At 34.9% G+C, this 17,397-nt stretch overlaps 2 protein-coding genes across 2 annotated transcripts; both read left to right on the forward strand.

Annotated features, from left to right (window-relative positions):
- The first annotated feature begins 95 nt into the window (after nt 1-95).
- On the forward strand, nt 96-4,364 carry LOC113496869. Its single transcript, XM_026876239.1, has 7 exons — nt 96-220; nt 392-640; nt 1,008-1,059; nt 1,176-1,226; nt 2,468-2,584; nt 3,010-3,063; nt 4,222-4,364. Exons 2-6 carry the CDS (start codon nt 509-511, stop codon nt 3,057-3,059), a joined length of 402 nt encoding a protein of 133 aa, XP_026732040.1. The 5' UTR covers nt 96-220; nt 392-508; the 3' UTR covers nt 3,060-3,063; nt 4,222-4,364.
- Nucleotides 4,365-6,866: 2,502 nt separating this feature from the next.
- LOC113496710 (glycine-rich protein DOT1-like) lies at nt 6,867-10,367 on the forward strand. The gene is made up of 4 exons (XM_026876017.1): nt 6,867-7,164; nt 8,133-8,484; nt 8,959-9,358; nt 9,782-10,367. Exons 1-4 carry the CDS (start codon nt 6,889-6,891, stop codon nt 9,789-9,791), a joined length of 1,038 nt encoding a protein of 345 aa, XP_026731818.1. The 5' UTR covers nt 6,867-6,888; the 3' UTR covers nt 9,792-10,367.
- The last annotated feature ends 7,030 nt before the right edge of the window (nt 10,368-17,397 follow it).

The raw sequence follows: 17,397 nt of genomic DNA on the forward strand, positions 1-17,397 counted from the left end.
ATTGCACAATGTTTTATAAAAAAACTTTTTAGAACAACGTGATGCTCTCGGCTGTCTGAGATTTTAAGTTTTGTGACATTGTTTTAAAACGTCACCAAAATTTACAGGCACCTAGCAACGCTTAAAAATATGACATATTACTTCTAACCTACCAAAGTATCAAACATAGTGTGTTTCGTCCGTAAATGTTTCTTTAAAAAGAAACTTCTAACTAAAAATGGTACGTACACTTACGTAATAAACTTAAACGTATAAAATTAAAGGCCATTATTAACTCAATTTTTAATTTTCCAGTTTCTTGTGATGACGTCTTGAAACATTCCATAATTTCGCTGAGTTATGGTGTTTTATTGCGTACGAGGATGTAATTAACAGGATAATTATTTTTCAGATAACATCAACGTTGACAATCTATATAAATGTTCGTGAAACCCCATGAGACAACAGTTTGAAAAAAAAACGCTACTGAAATCTCAGTAGGCGTTGTAGCACATAAAAGTCAAATTTCATGCTTTGTCGCAAGCCGCCACTTTATTTCGGTTTGTTTAAAATGGATTCCAAAATAGTGCTGATATTTCTGGGGACACTGTTAAGTGTCAATTGTCTTGTCGAAAAATTGCTGCTAGCGCCGAAAGTTCAAGTTAGTATGGTTATTAATTAATATTATTGCAATTTAATAAGTAATGCCCATCACTGGACGCCAGGGCATCATCAGAGTCGTCGAGATAAATCATGGCAAAGGTAGTGTCAAGCTACCCAGTTATTTCTTCATTCATGGCTGGGAATCATCACCACGTAAAAGCAGAAATATTAGTTGTGGAAGAGAGATCCGGCTTCGTGTCGATCATGCACAGTCTATTTCTTCTTTGGAAACATTTGGCTCAATAAACAAAAAATAGCAAACTTACATAGAGTTGCGTCAAATCTTTTACAATCATTTGCGCCTCTCAAGCAAGATAATTAATATTTGTGAAAAATAACAATAAAAATGAAATCATTTATTTCAGCAGGCACCTGAGAAACAACATGACCGTGTCAGGAGAGATAGTCCATTTTCAGGTAAATTTTAGCTCAATACTTATATTGAAGATGTAAATCTAGGCTGTATGCTACCGGATTATATTGAAGCAAACCTGAAAAATTACATTTTATTCATAAAGTACTTAATATTTCAGCTCCAGCGCAACCTAACGTGGTGGTCATGTCCAGTGGAAGCAGACATGGAGGTAAGCTATCCATTCTCATATTAATAATGTGAAAGAAACTCTGTCCGTCTCCATTTTTCGCTTTTTTATCTCCATCCCGTAAGCGGTAGTAAGAAATGTGGAGGAAGGACCGACAGTGTACATTTCACCGTAATAATCGACTTTAGAACTTATTTTTAATTATTTAAATAACACTGCATACTTCATTTTTATTATTCCCCTAATTTAAACATCTTAACTAAAATCTTGTTAATTAAATGCACGTTTTCCTATTTAAATTATGTGCACATAAAAACAGAATATTGTTGTGGTTTCCCCCAAATTTGAATAACAATCTTTATTTTATTTGGAATTTAATTGTTTTTTTTTGTTGGTCGCTATCTGAATCTTCTAACATCAAACGCAGACTGCAATTAACACAAAATATCGCCGGTATTTAGTTTCGTGAACATTTCCCGTTGCATAAGAATATATTGTTACATGATACACAGATATTTTTTTGTCGACACCATATTTAAGGGTAGGTAGGTGTTTGGGTAGGTTTAAGACTCGTTGTGGTAATTTTCGGTTACCATGATAGATACCTGGTTAAAAGGGAGGATAAATATTTCAAAGGCTTTGGCCAGTGGGAGTAAAGAATGCTCTGCCCTCTCTGAAACCACCATCGTTATTAATTCGTAATTACAAAAGTTTTTAAAGCTTACCGCGCAAGCTGGTTTCATGCGGCCCAGAATAGAGAATCGTGGAAGGATTTGGGGGAGGCCTTTGCCCAGCTGTGAGACACAGTGGGCAAGAGAAAAAGTTCTTGGTCTCACGTATGACTACGCTTACTGGGTTTGCTTAAACATCTTATTACCTGCATACAGTAGACAGAAGATAGATATCCACCAAGTGAAAAATAAAGCGATCCGTGTTTTATAAGATTCGTAGAATAAACGAGTGTATGAGAATCTTGAGAAGTGTTGCTTATAAATAGCATTAAATAAAACTTAAGATTGATGACTTGATGTTAATCAATAACATGTCTTTTTACAACATAATTATTAATATACTAAAGGTTACTGCGTCATTGACATTTTTAATTTACTTTTTTTGTAAAAGATCCTTGCAGTTAGGCTGACGCAGGTTGTGACGTAAAACAAACTGTGCAAGCGAGAAAGTGCGGTCTATAGTTGCATCTCTTTTCAACAGCTGCCAAAAAATATTACTTTGAAAGTTATTGATGTTGACGTCACCTTCAGATTTTCTTTTTTCTTTTTCAGTCCCCAACTCAATGTACCGAGGTTCTTACAATGGCGGGGGGGGCTCGTACGGAGTTAGTGGCGCTGCTTATGGCTCCGGCTCCAACAAAGGTCCTGCCGTGATTGTCAATATGCCAGGTAAGGAAAACTTCCCATTTCAAAAGATGAATACACAAGTATAACTTTACAAAAAGTTCCGTATCTAAATAGACTTAAAATTTTGCAAAAAAAACGCTTACTTGAAGAAGAGCATTTCTAGATTTGAATGGAATAAACCACTACCTACCTAACCTGACCTACCTCTTAAATATTTCATCTAGGAGTTGGTGATTTCGATTTCGAATATTACGAAGCCATGTATACCTACACAACCCTTGGTCTACTGGCAAACATACCTAGGATGGTTATCTTCCTACTGTTTAGCAAACATGTAGAAATGAAAAAATAATAACAGATTTTTATTATTGAAACTTTATAGGTATATTGTAGACACTATTTAGAGAACTCTTCATTTTTTCATTTCACAGCATATGTAAAGTTAATTTCTATAATATTTGCTACAGAATCCGGATCCTGTAAAAAAAAGAAAAATAAGAAAAAATCGCTATTTTAAAAATGTGCGTATATGTTTTTATTTAAACTGTCAGTAAATTTGGATTATTATCATGACGCTAAAAACCCATAAGTATTAAAGTATTCTTTCCTTAATATGTAATATTAGTCCACCTTTTTCCATACCATGCTGTCGTCCATAGAACCTTTTTTCCACTTGATTCCTCGGAGGAAGTGGAGAATTTTGTAGAAATGTTACATGCCAGGAAGAAAAACAATACTATTAATTTAATTGCATGGCGTAGTCTTATAGATTCAGCTACATACCGTATTTTACTTAGACCGGATATTTTACCTGGAAAGCCATCAGCATTGTAGCATTTGTAGCCTATCTAACCTCCACAACAAATTTTGCCTAGTAACGCAGTTTCCCATAGTGTAAGACCAGTTGGTCAACTGTGGTCATAATCATCTCAACATTCATTTATCTTTCGCTCATGTCTTTAAGTAGAGGCTAGAAACATTTATAAAACAATTTTTATACACACTGACGTATTTTGAAATATGTTTTGTAAATAAACACCACTTCACATAGATCGAATACAAGAAATACAAGTTTACGTCAATCAATTAAAACGTTTGCATTAATTATAAAACAACTTTAATATTATGTATATTTTATTTAAAATAAGTTAGAAAATGTAGTTAAACAGCGTCAAACATTTGCATAAGCTGCCTACACAAGATAAACCTATACTCTAAACGTTTTATTTTATTGCGATCCCTTGAAATACCATTAACTTAAATCTTTCCATGAATATTCATGGCCATTTTGAATTTTGGATGGTGACTTTGGTTAGCAACAACGGTAGTTACAAAATCTGTCGTTATTACTATATCAATGACCTTTTGGTTTTCGAACCTATTTGGTTTTAGAGTCTTCATATCATCCGTGAATATTTAATTTGTCTCTTCGCTAACTTTAATAACACGCCCGATAAATCCGAAATACATAAATACCTACATTTTGATTTCTTGAAATACGTCTCTACTTTCATCACAAATAGTTTTTGGAGGTTTAGACCGATGCGGGCACAATGGTAAAACGCAAAGACCGATCTAGTTTCGGAGAACTATAAAAGTCGAATACACTGGTTAGTAACTTAGTACTGATCTACATCTGACTTAACTTTCAACTAACATGTTTTTTGTGATGTTTTCAGATGACAACTACATACAGCCTGTAATAGCCCCGTACTACGTCCCAACAAGAATAATATAGACAATGTTTACAAAAACATTCCTGTACTTATAATGTATTAAGAAACAACTTGTTCAAAAATAAACTTTATTCACATAGTTAGAAGTTAATTTTTCCATTGTTTCCATAGTTCTTGACGTCGGGTAATTTACCTTTTCCTTAGTAATTGGTTATCTGTATGTATAATTATGAATCGCAACGATGTAGGCGATGTGGCTTAAATAATGATGCTCGCTCATGCAACAAATTACACGCAATTGATACATATAAGTTCCGCTTTTGTTGCCAAAGCAATGGAAATGGACAATTTAATTGAAAATAAAATTTTAAATAGCAATCGACAATTTAAAGAAAAAACTAGCATTAACCTATTGGACTGCTTGACAAACTATCAAGTCAAAAGTCGCAGAATCGTGCCATGCATCAATATTCTTTTTCATATGCGTACATTACAAAGCATTTATCGCTTTAAAAAAACTCAGAAATTGGAGGATTTTCGAGGACTTAAGCGACGTCAGAGCTCTACCGGACGGATGGAACTTTACCACTAGGTTATTTATCAACACGAAAATAAATGGAATAGTTACAGGCATACATATTCGATAATAAAAGAAACAACAAGTATGACTGCAGTCAATTATACAATAAATTATGAAGCTTTCTCCGGACGCAAGAAAAAGGTTATAAGTTTCACTTATCTATCTGTTAGTCTGTTTATGGCATCATAGTTCCCGAAAGTGTTGAGCGATTTCAATTTAGTTTGTTTTTTATTAAAGATGAATATTATGTGTGAGTGTTCCTAGACATGTGTGCCTATATCTATTCTTTATCTACGTACCTACCTAACTTTAGTTTTATTTCTTAGGGTACGTACTTTTTTCCATTCTCCTTCTATTTTGAGAATATTATCCTTTCACATCATGTTTGTTTTGTTTTAAAAGTACCATTAAACCAAAATACCGTACTATTGTAATACCTACACATGAACTCCATGATACACGTGGATACTACTATTATGTAATGTTGTAAGATATTATTTACTACACTGTGTGACTAGATTTCTACTCATCTCATCCATGGATGCAGATTTTAGAAGAAAAATTATATAGAATACGTTATAAACATTTTGAAGCGAAATGACTAATAGCTGGTTAAGTGCAAGTCGGACTATCGACACTAAGGGTCCGAGCAAATTGGCTAAAGATGAACAAATTGGTTGTATGACAAATAAAGTGGGTCTAGCTAGCACGGTGTATGAGATACAGTTTGGTGATTGGCGAAAGTTCCGTTCTACCTTTTGGGTATAGCAACCTATATTTTAGGTAAAGTTGGTTTGTGTCTTATGACGTAAGTCGTAATTTTAGCACAGGTGAAGACCAGCAGGACCTTGGCCGTCTAGCCAACACTTCTACGTTAATAGAAAACACTCGAAAACATGGAATTAACAGGTCTAAATCACGTGATGAATGGAAACGTAATGTAATTTTCATACATTTGAGCGGTTTCTGTTCAAATAAACAATTGTACAAATGTCAGTCGGCCTAAATGGCTGTTCTATGAGCAGGCAAGAGTATTGCTGAAGTGTAAGCGAGTTGCTGATATATGTTGCATTGTTAAGTCTCGCTTTCTCAGTGGCTACTTAATGAACTCTTAGTAAAAGTGTTGGTTGTAATTGCTGTCATTGATTGACACGTAATTTGTTACCTGTCTGATACAATTGTGTCACTATCACTCAATTAATGCCCAAAGAATCCCTTTGTCTTGTCGCCAAGGAGACATTTTCATTCGCAGAACTTTATTAAGATGTAATCGTTATTAATGTGAGCTCCCTTCATCCGAAAGAAATTAAAACTCGAGTTTTCTAAGTAAAAAGTTACATTATTAAATAGTTACATTGTAAGGAAACTGCTGTGTTATTATTGACGCAGATTTAAAGAAAAAACGCATGTTTAAGATTTTATTGAAGCATCGTACAATTCTGCGAAAATAATGATAACGTAGTTGCTATCTTCATGTCTGAGAACAATTACTTAAGTTGGCTAATAGATGCGGATTTTAAAAGGAATCCTGTTTTCCTGTATTTTTTTTTAAGTCGTAAACCTAGCGTCCAATTGAATTAATTTCCAACGAATTCCGAGTTATTAAACTTGTTTTTAATATCAACGTTTTATTCACGTGTTTGTATTTAACAACAGAGCTATCTTCGCAATCATCCACAAAAACAATATAGAACCTGTTCAGTGTTGTTAGGTACCAATGTATCCAAACGCACACCGACAAGCATCCGGTTTATGGGAATAACCAGCTAAATACGTGCATGGACTCCGCAAATTGGCAGGCGTGTAACATCACGTTTTTCTCGTTCGGCCACTGGTACTTACTTATCATCTTTTGTTTTTTTTTTCTATAAGGCGTATGATATCTGATGCGTGATCGTTAATTATTCACGTCATATTGAAAACAATCGGACTTATCCATAGTCTGCGACGTCATCATGGGAATCGTTCGTTCCGCGAAGTTCTCCAGCCGGCAGCTCAGAATAGTAGGCGGTCTATGACGTAGTAGCGTCCGCAGGAAAACCGCGTCATATAAATAGGTTGTCTTTGTTGGTCCTGCGTCAGTGATCGCGATGGGATACGGTGGTGTGGTGCTAAGCGTGGTGGCGCTGTGCGCGCTAGCGGCGGCGTTGCCGTCCGTCAGAGACAATACCTTGGATGGGGGTGACCGAGTGGTGCTGGTGGCGCCGGTGCTGGCCCCGCCGCGGGACTCGCGCCCGTACGCCACCACGCGCTCGCGACAGTTCCCCATACTGGTGCTGCTCGCACAGCCCGATATACCGGAGTACGTGCGCCAGGAGCCTGCTGCTAAGTCCCTGAAGGAAGACCCTCAGCCAATCTACGTTAAGGTGAATATATTCAAATAGATCTACTTTATATCCAAATCATGGTTATAATAAAGAATATAAATATAATCACAATATTACAATGTTGTTGCATGCTATGCAAATTAAAACAAAGGGTGTTATTACTTGAACTTATTCCAAAATCATTATGACAATTTAAAAACCAGAACATTGCATAACGTTTTTCCGAAATATATTTGTAAATTAATTAATGTTTAAATTGTCTAAAATTTATTCATTTTGAAGTCTAATTTATTAAGACAGAGAGTTTATTAACTGAGAGTCACATATCAAGTTGACGAGTACATTAGATAAACTTGTTTAAATTTATTGATATGAATTATTAAAATCTTTAAAACAAGTTTAGTAATATAATAATTACATTTATTAGAACATTTCATGAATACCTAAAGTTAATGTTAGACTTTATACTTCATAGTTTCCATATTTCTGGATTCGTAACTAGCAGATGTATACAAACGTGATCGTAAATGAGTATGTATCTATAATAGCAGGCTCTATCTAATCATTACCTACCTCTAGACAGTTTCAAATTATACATAACAACTGATAATCATTTTTTTAAATGTCATCTGAATATCGATCAGTCTACACTACCTAAAGTTTAGAGAGACCATTACTAATTTCAGTTTTAATAAATATACGAATTAAAACTATTTTTCGCCTTTTTATCGTGAATAAATCCGGAATTATTTTTATTATAACTCCTCACTAATACACTAAAACTGGGCCTGAAAAATAATTCTGGCTGTAACTAAAGTTCAACTGTTGATAGTGCATCTATTTTAAACTATAGTAATTTCGCCATAACTTATGCATAAAACAAAACAATAATAGCACCGTTTACCATATTTATTAGTTACACTTAAGTCTAATTCCGAAGCTTTCCTACGAACGCATTATTGCATAATTAAACTAATTTAAATATGATTTTAATTTATTCCACGCAGAAACTCGAGGACCAAGAGCAGAATGGACACGGGAACAGACAGAAGCGTCACTTGCTGAAGAAGTTCCTAGGTATTGGAGGGGGAGGCATTTCCTTTGGTGGGGGCATTGATATTAGCGGCGGCGGAGTTGAATACGGCAATGGGGGAGGCCACGGCGGCGGCTACGGCGGAGGCGGGGGCGGGGGCTATGGCGGCGGCGGTGGCGGCGGAGGCGGGGGGGGCTACGGCGGAGGCTTCGGCGGCGGCTATGGCGGAGGCCAAGGCGCAGGCTATGGCGGAGGCCAAGGCGGCTATGGTGGCGGCTACGAAGAACCATCTAAAACAATAATTGTTAAAGTGGTGAAAGAGCATGGTACGATCGCACTGCACACAGCTTTACGCACACAAACTTATATTTAAAATGCTATTTTAACGCTAAAAGTAGTTAACATAAAGCACTTCGTTTAAGTAGACTAAATATTTATTGAATGTTGTAGATTTTAGAAAACGTTATATATTGATAATTTAATAACACTTGCACATAACAAAATCCGCTGATGAGTAACTACATGTAACTCTGTTATTAACGCACACATAACCTGATTTGTTTTCTCAAGACTTGCCTTATTTTAAGAATCGTTTACCGAAAAAGAATCTCCATCGTGTTGTCTAACATTCAAGATTAAGTCTAAGAGGAAACAAACATTGCACTAAGTAGATTAGCTGCAGTATTAAGCAGTAAAAAGTACTCAACAATTTAAGCTACAATCATTATTACAATAAACTTATAGCATAGGACTAACATGTATTTTTTTTCAGAGTTTATCATTTTTTTTTTACTTTTTAGGACGCGGCCATCACCATGGTGGTTACGGAGGTGACGGCGGCTATGGCGGAGGTCATAACAATGGGGGTTACGGCAACGGAGGCTATGGCAACGGAGGTGGCTTCGGCGGCGGCTTCGGCGGTGGCTACGGCGGTGGCGGCGGCGGCGGTGGCGGCGGAGGCGGCGGCGGTGGAGGCGGCGGAGGCTACGGCGGTGGCTACGGCGGTGGCTTCGGCGGAGGCCAAGGCGGTGGCTATGGCGGCGGCAACAATGGCTACGGCGGAGGCAACAACGGATACCACAACAGCGGTGGATGCGGCGGCGGCTGCGGTGGTGGTGGCAACTACGGAGGAGGTAGTGCTACAGCCACTGCCACTGCTACTGCTACCGCTACCGCTCATTCCGGAGGCGGCGGCTACGGGTAAATCATTGTTCTATAATTCGTTACTCCCAAATACATACCTTTTTAAGATCTTTTTGAATATGTTTTCTTAGTATTATAAGCTAAAATATTTAGATATTTTTAAATTTGGCAATTTATCATCATAACACAATTTGATGTTTTGATGAGTCAAAGCCACTTTATGATTTTGACCGACAAAATATAATGACTGACATTTTCTAGAAGCTAGTCGTTCTTAATGCTTACCCTTAGCTGTGAAGCTTGGTTTTGTTTTTGTCATTAGGAATTAAGCATTCAATTAAGTGTATAACAGAAAAACAAATCCTCTATAGTAAATATCATTAACCTTTAATCCCATAAATAGACAAGAGAAATCTTGTACTCTATATTTAAAAACAAGGTCTGTATTCAAAGATTCAAATGTTTTTTCTTTTTTTGCAGAAAACGTTAACCCCATCTTGCTCAGTGAGATTACAGAGTGTTTCGAAGTGCGTGGACAACCTGTGATTAATGGTGACTGGACGATACTCGCTACACACCAAATAGCTTTAACTACTAAATTGTTACTGGCTATACTTATCGTTGTTGAGAAAAAAGTATGGATGTACGAAGCGGGGTAAAAAATAAAACTGTGCAGAAACTTCTTAGCCAGGATGCCAAAAAAATAAAATAAAAAAAGTACGTACGTAGTCTTTTATAGAGGCAAGAAAAGTGGCATGTTTAAATGGCAAAGAAATTCAGGTTGATAAAACTGCCATACTCATAAATGCTTAGCGTCAAGCGGGATGTGTGGGTCAAAATATATGTATTTTGAGTAGCACCGAGTTTGACGCGGAATTAAAGATTGCAGCTGTTTTGCTCACGCATAGCCGTGTGTATTTTTTACACTTGTCTATTGCGGAGTGAGACAGCCTTTGAAACGAAATCCATGATATGTATAGCTAGTAGCATTCAATAAAACTAATTACCTATTGTTATGCTTACTTGTAATTTTGATATAAGGATTGAAATACAGGTTTCTTTATTATTTTGTTCTTTTTTCTCTACACCAGTATACCTATTTTGTGTTGTTGTGGTATATTTCCATAACACACGAATACACGTTTTTATTTAATAGTATATTATGGCGTTTCTTGTTCTTCATACGAATTACATTTTAGAAGCGCGCAACTTGAATCATTAGTTAATGTTGGCATTTTAGAAATGTCTGAAAAAAGGAATGCTTGATCTAACTTTTCACATTGAGTTTAATTTGAAGAACATATAGTTCGTGTAAGTGTGCCGTGTCCAGTGACAACTTCTCAGTGCTGCTCGCCAGTACTCTTCCTTGAACTTGGCTTGACACGCTACCGCTAATCTAGATCAAAGGAAGACGTAAGTAAAGGTTGACATTATTCATCCGTTTCGTGTATTGATCTTTGAAGGAGTTAAGACACGTGCATGGATCACATAATTAAATTAATAGACGGTAACCGTTTTTTATGTAAATACGAATAGATCATCAATTGATAAAAAAATGCTAAAAAAATTAATGGATACATCAGTTTATCTGATGTTTGTATATACTTCTCATTTTTTCAATACAATTCTATTTAAAAACAGAATTAATGAAAAACATGTTTTCGTCTCAAGTTTTGGTTAATTACTTTACAAAAACTCGAATGTTGCGCATTAACAATAAGTACATTAAAATAATATATCGTTATTAGTTTTTGTAGCACCCTTCTTGATAATGGTTCTGAGATCTTCTTCAATTACATATTCCAACAATTAAGATGATCGTTTTATAAGGATCATAAACAACAAAACCTTTACTGCCAATAAATCCAATGATGGAAACGTATGGTGATAGAGAATAACCTCTCAACTTTTTGCAATTTCTGGCCATATCTTCGGGGATTTCCCTTCCAAACAAAAAAAAAATGATCTCGTAAACTTTTCCGTCGTTTTTCATCATAGCATACAACTAAAAGTAGTAACAAAATTAATAGACAGAATCACTTTTAGGCATATTTTATTCGTTTGCCTGCCAGGTAAACATACGCATATTACTGCCTTAACAATACTTAAACTAAGTGGATCCACTACTTGACTTACAAAAGGGCTGGCAAGAGTTCAACGGCCAGGAAAAATACTAGTCTAATAATAATCCTGCTCCTACAAACAGACCTACATTTACACACTGCACATGGTAGAGTATGTGAAGCTTACAAGCCGTTAACCCTGATCTCATCGGTAATTACTACACCTGATACCTATGTATTGATTATTTCTTAGTAAAATTATAGTTATGTAAACAACTTGCATGGGTATTGTGGTAAAACCGCAAAGTTATGGGGAAATCCTTGTTTGTGCATAAGAATGTTAAATGTAGAGCCATCTGATGGAAAATCTGTTTCTTTGCAGTTGATGTTAATACACAGAAGTCAATTTAGATGCTAGTGAAACGGATTTGAATGTATTCGTAGGAGATTTTTGTATAAATCCTACTTATATTACAAACGCAAAAGTTTTTTAGTATGGATGATTGTTACCCTTTTTCGCAGAAACTTATGAACGTATTTAGACGAACTTTGGTACCCAGATAGTTAGATTAACACAAAGGTGGGCTTATTTTTGATGTGAAGAGTGCAGAGCAACTGGCACCAGCTAGTACTGAATAAATAAAATTTTGTTGATAGACTGGTAGAGTCAAAGCTTATGTTTAATTGAAAGCTAAGGCTGGTCAAATTGGTTGGTCATCTTAGCAAATTGAATGCCACAGATATTACAATCTTCACAAATTCACAATCTGAATCAACATAATGATGACATTGTCATGTGATATTTAAATTATTTTTTTATTTTGAATTATTTGTTTACTTTAGAAATAGACAATATTTGAATAAAAAGGCGCCTGTAGGAAAAATGCGAGCTCCAACTTCGCTATGTTACTCAAAGAGTTGGTATATCAGGCATTTTAAGTAACAGTTCTTGACTTTAAATATTGCTCTTACAAAAACATAAGGAGTCGATTGAAAGCTTGGTACAATCGTGGTAACTTTTAGTTCCTAACCTCTTCTTTTCGTTTACAAGGCTAGCAACCAAAATAATAAAAAAAGGAAAACAAAGAAACCAAAAATTATTAAAATATGTAGGTCTCGAACGTCTCCCCCAGGAGAGGGAAAGTATTTTTGAATTCCTTTTGCATTCTTTCACTCAAATGCTTGAATGAAACAAAAATACCTTTAACTTTGGACAGAATCAACCAAATAAAAATGTGATTTTTTGTTAAGAAAATGCTTCAAGTTTCAGTCCTAGATAATATAGAATGACATATTTTAACTTTTAATAAATTAATATAATTTTAGCTCAATCTAACATCGTGCCAACGTTCTAGGTAAGTATTTCATTTCCATAATTTAATTATCTCATATATAAAACCAAGTTTTAACGTGATACCTAATACAATACGCATGCAAATATCTTCTTATCTCTTACATTTAATCTAATAATAGCTGCATTATTCAAGCATTTACTTACAACAATAAATTAGTTTAATTATTATAATCACGGCGGGACATCAAAGGCAAACGTAAGGTTATCGTCGAGTAGACACTCAGACATTAACGTTTATAATAATGTGTTTGAATTAACGATATCGATGTTAAGGATTTCATTGTGATGTTCTGAGAATCTAGTGTCAATAAACCTTAAAACAGGCATTCGAGTCAAAAGTGACTTGTAAAGGGATGGTGTTAAGAGGGCTGTTGAGTAAAAGAGAGTTGGAGCAATTTATGATCTAGAGTGGTGTCCCGCTTTTAAAACACAGTTGTATGAATGGAAGAAGGGATAATCTTTCTTGTTATTGTCCTTTTTACACCAAGCTGCTTTGAAATTGAACAGCTAGTTGCGGTTTCAAGTATTTAGAGAATACCCACCGGAAGTCCAGTGCCAGAGTTGTGTCAAGATCTAAGTTCACAATACATAAGTGTACATAAGTAAGGACTGGCACTCTATTTTGATTGTGCAAATAAAATCGTAAATAAGGTAACATAAATTGTGCTTGTCTCATATTCAACCTATTTGCCAAATCTAATAAAACTTCAACCAGAGTGAACAATTTAAGTACTTAATACCCTAAGTGACCGAAAGCTACATGGTGTGAAATACAACGTACTTGACCGATCAAGTGGACTTGGATGTCTTAACGTATACGACTTAGAATTTCTTAACTATCTAAACTCTATTTTACCTTTCCTATCCATATAAGAAATCAGTCAATTGAAAAAGTCCCGTAATGTAATCACTTGATCTTACTTTAAAGCTCGTATTTGCACTCTATACATCAAATTACTCAAATAATGCCGGGTCTTTAGCAATACGAATAGGTCTAGACTCACTTAGATCAATTGGACTGTACAGTTACTTCATCTAAGAATTGAATCTGAATGTTAACAAAATACTTTATAGATTTTTCTGTTTACATCTAAGATCATCAGGAAGTATGATTGCAACATTTGAAAAGTAAAATCATCTTTATTAATAAATGTAGATTTTGTTTTGAATTTAAAATTACATCACTTAAATAAATCGGAGTTACAGCGTCGCAAAGGAAATAAATATTCAAATATTTACACGAATATTCACATGGAAAAACTTATAACTGACTTCAAATAGTAACTACTGAACCAAATTTGATGGGAACAAATGAAATCTATTTCATGTATAATGAAAAAAAGAATCAACAATCTCGGTTCATAAAGTTCAAAATTCTAAGGCAGCAACAAAATATAAAAGGAAATACAAACGAATTAAGAACCTCCCCTTTTCTGAAGTCAGTTGAAAATGATATAATCAATAATTACAATCTTAACAAAAGTATCAAGAAATGCAATCCGAATAAACCCAACTTGTGTAAGATCTCTTTTTATTGATAATTTTATTAATTTTTATAGGCGAAAAGTAATAAATGAAAGTTATGCTTGTAATGTAACTGGAACACGCAAGATTGTTATAATTTTTTATTCTTTTTATTACCATAATAGCCAAATGAACCTGCTCTAATGCTGCTCTAATTAATATTAACTGCAAAGAGCGGGAAAGACAAGTCTAATGACCGCGAGGTGTTGCGGGCTTTATCACGCACTTCATGTAAGAGATTAACAAATGCTAGTTTCAAGTGTAATTGTGCTCTTTTTCGAATGGCAAATCATCAAATGTCTCCCGCTTCGGGTTCAGCAGAGGCGAGTTTCAGACTTTTAACAAAACCTAACCACGATCCTCCCTTTGCCTTTTGAAAATTTCGTTTGCCAATTCGGCGTCGGCATGGTCAATAACGGACCTTACTGAGTAGGCCCGAAGTATTATGATCCGAAGATGCTCTTCACATATGTGAATTAAGTAAGTGTGAAAGCTCCTTGGATTAATATCCAAGAGAGGAAGTCGTCACTTAAAATTGTAGAGCGCCTGATACAATACGAATTATATTATGATATTAAACAAATTAATTAATAATTTCATGATATAAGTCGACGCAGACATCGGTACAAGTATCAAACATCAAGCTTGTTACTGTGTATTGACTAAATACAAAACATCTTGATAGTATGTTTACATGCTGTATTTATTCTATATGTAATATTTTTATTGACTCATCTCAATCACCGGTAAATGGTGCCAATCAAAGCTATTTTGATAGACTACGCTCAGTTTATTTGTTCATTGCCAGTCGTGACCAGAACTTCTCAGGTCCCGATGATAAGCAATAATAAGTCAAGACATTAATGTTTTGTTCAGGTTGGGGTCACGATATGACTCATAATGGACATTTTATTTTGATTCACTGCCTGGGAACCTACCACGATCGCTTAAAGTAACACTTTTGAAGGTGAGTAAGAGAGACGCCGCTCTACAAAATGTAGTGCTATCTCTCTCACAAAATTGCATCAGAATAGCTTTAAGATATCTTGGTAGGTAGTCAAATATCATGGCCGAGTATTTCTATTAGTAATTTTTTATTACCGTAAAATTCTTCTGTTTTATAATCGACTGTTCACAGTTATTTTTTTCCGTATCTAAGTGTTTTAGACAACTTTTGTAGTATCTTATATTGATTGGATTTGTGTTAATTCATGAATGGTTTCGAATTTTAATTGTGGGATTAGTCATCGAATATTTCTAAACAAAAGGTTACGACTAACTGGCTACGATAGTAGGAAGCCAGAAAATTGAAAAAGAAGTATTTTGGGATTTTCGGTCATTCTCGGGCTTTTAAAAGAAACCGTTTATTTTTTTAAAAACTTTAGCTAACGGTAAAACGGGGTGAATAGAGTTTCAAGGGGTGAATAGAGAATAGTGTTTTTTAGGGGGTTACATGAATATTTTCTTAAATTCAAATGCTTAGACACAGTTACTTTATGAAATACTTGTGAGTTTGCGTATAATCTTTATGTTTTGTCTAGTTAAACGTCCAAATTAAATAAAACTAATTAATAAAACTCTGTTTCTATCCACCCCAAAAAAACCTCTATTCACCCCGTTTTACGGTACTATAGAGGTTGCATTTATGGATGGATTTTTGCAACAAAATTACCATTCTTTGTGAAGATAAGGATGATTTATGCAAAAGTTTAGAGCAATATTGTGTTTTTAAAGACCTTGCCAAGGTTGCCATTCTAAAGCAAGTTTGTTCACCATACAATTTAAAGTAATACAATACACAACTATAGGTACGTTTTATGTAGGAGCTACCACAATAGAGTGGACTAACATTTATTTTTCATCTAAATGATATGTCATTGCAATGTTCTTACAATCAACATTGTAAAAATAATGATGTAAAAGTAATGCTTGATTTAAGATTCACTTGTAAACTGTCTGACTGTCACAGTCGTCATAATCATACATTTTGGGTATGTAGTAGAAGTAATGAAAAAAAAAATACACAAAGTATGTGTAGGTAAATAGATATGGTTATTATGTTAATTCTATAGAGTACAATTTATTTTAAGAACACGTAAATGTAAATAGACACTTTCATTACCACTACGATTTTCACGATGTTTACTCAGATGCCGCCTACATTTTACGTTGGACTCGCTAGGCGAGTCGCCGGCACTGCAACATGAATTGCATCGACTCGCCACGCGAGTTCAGTGGCATTGGGTTAGGGTAAAAACAATTTTTTGTTATTTTTGTGGCCGTGACAGTCTACGTTGCCTGTTTAACGCAATTAAAAAGTGTTTAACTTATATACGATGTAATTTAACATATAAAAATGGCAAGAAACACTGCAGATAAAAGAAAAGGTATGTTTGTTTCGTAATTTATGCTGTGGTTGTCAATCTTATAAATAGTGGTAACTGCTTAGGTTATATTTTGAATATTTAATATTGTTTTATAAACAGGTTGTTTTTAAATATAGTTTAAAAGACAGTAAAGTTTTAAAATGTTTATTGTGAAGTTTCGAAGAACGTTTATATATGTTATGATTATTCAATTTGTTATGTTTTAAGTAAAATTACATTTTGAATACGTTCGAAATTTATTTAGAACATAAGACAGCTCCCGCGCTATCGCCCACCCTTCACCGCTTCCTAAGTGATTTAGCTGTGATGAAGAAAAGGCGCAACAAACTCCCCAGCAGCACGCTGCCACAATATAATACAAACCAATTACATAACATACATACATACATGAATTGAATATGAAGGAAGTATTCCAGTAGTCCATTCCCTTGCCTATAACACGAAATTCGAGCCCTACAAGATGTAGAACACAATCCGCCGTTGTTTTGCAAGTGAATGTGACTTGGTAAAATGAAAATAAAAGTATCTACCATAATTATATATGTTTCATTAATAAAAGTTTGAGATTCTATGTTAGTGAACTCGCCTAGCGAGTTCAAGGCATTGCAGAATAGTTTATTTTCTTTCGATTATAAACTGGGTTTAAACACCCGGCCCACCACGTAATTCTTTAGATTAGGGTATATTTGGTCTTCAGTATTATTTTAAGCAAAAAATACACATGCATTTTGGAAAAAAACAGCAAACTCATTGAACTCGCCAGGCGAG

Source organism: Trichoplusia ni, chromosome 8 (assembly GCF_003590095.1).
Source record: "Trichoplusia ni isolate ovarian cell line Hi5 chromosome 8, tn1, whole genome shotgun sequence".
Taxonomy (NCBI): domain Eukaryota; kingdom Metazoa; phylum Arthropoda; class Insecta; order Lepidoptera; family Noctuidae; genus Trichoplusia; species Trichoplusia ni.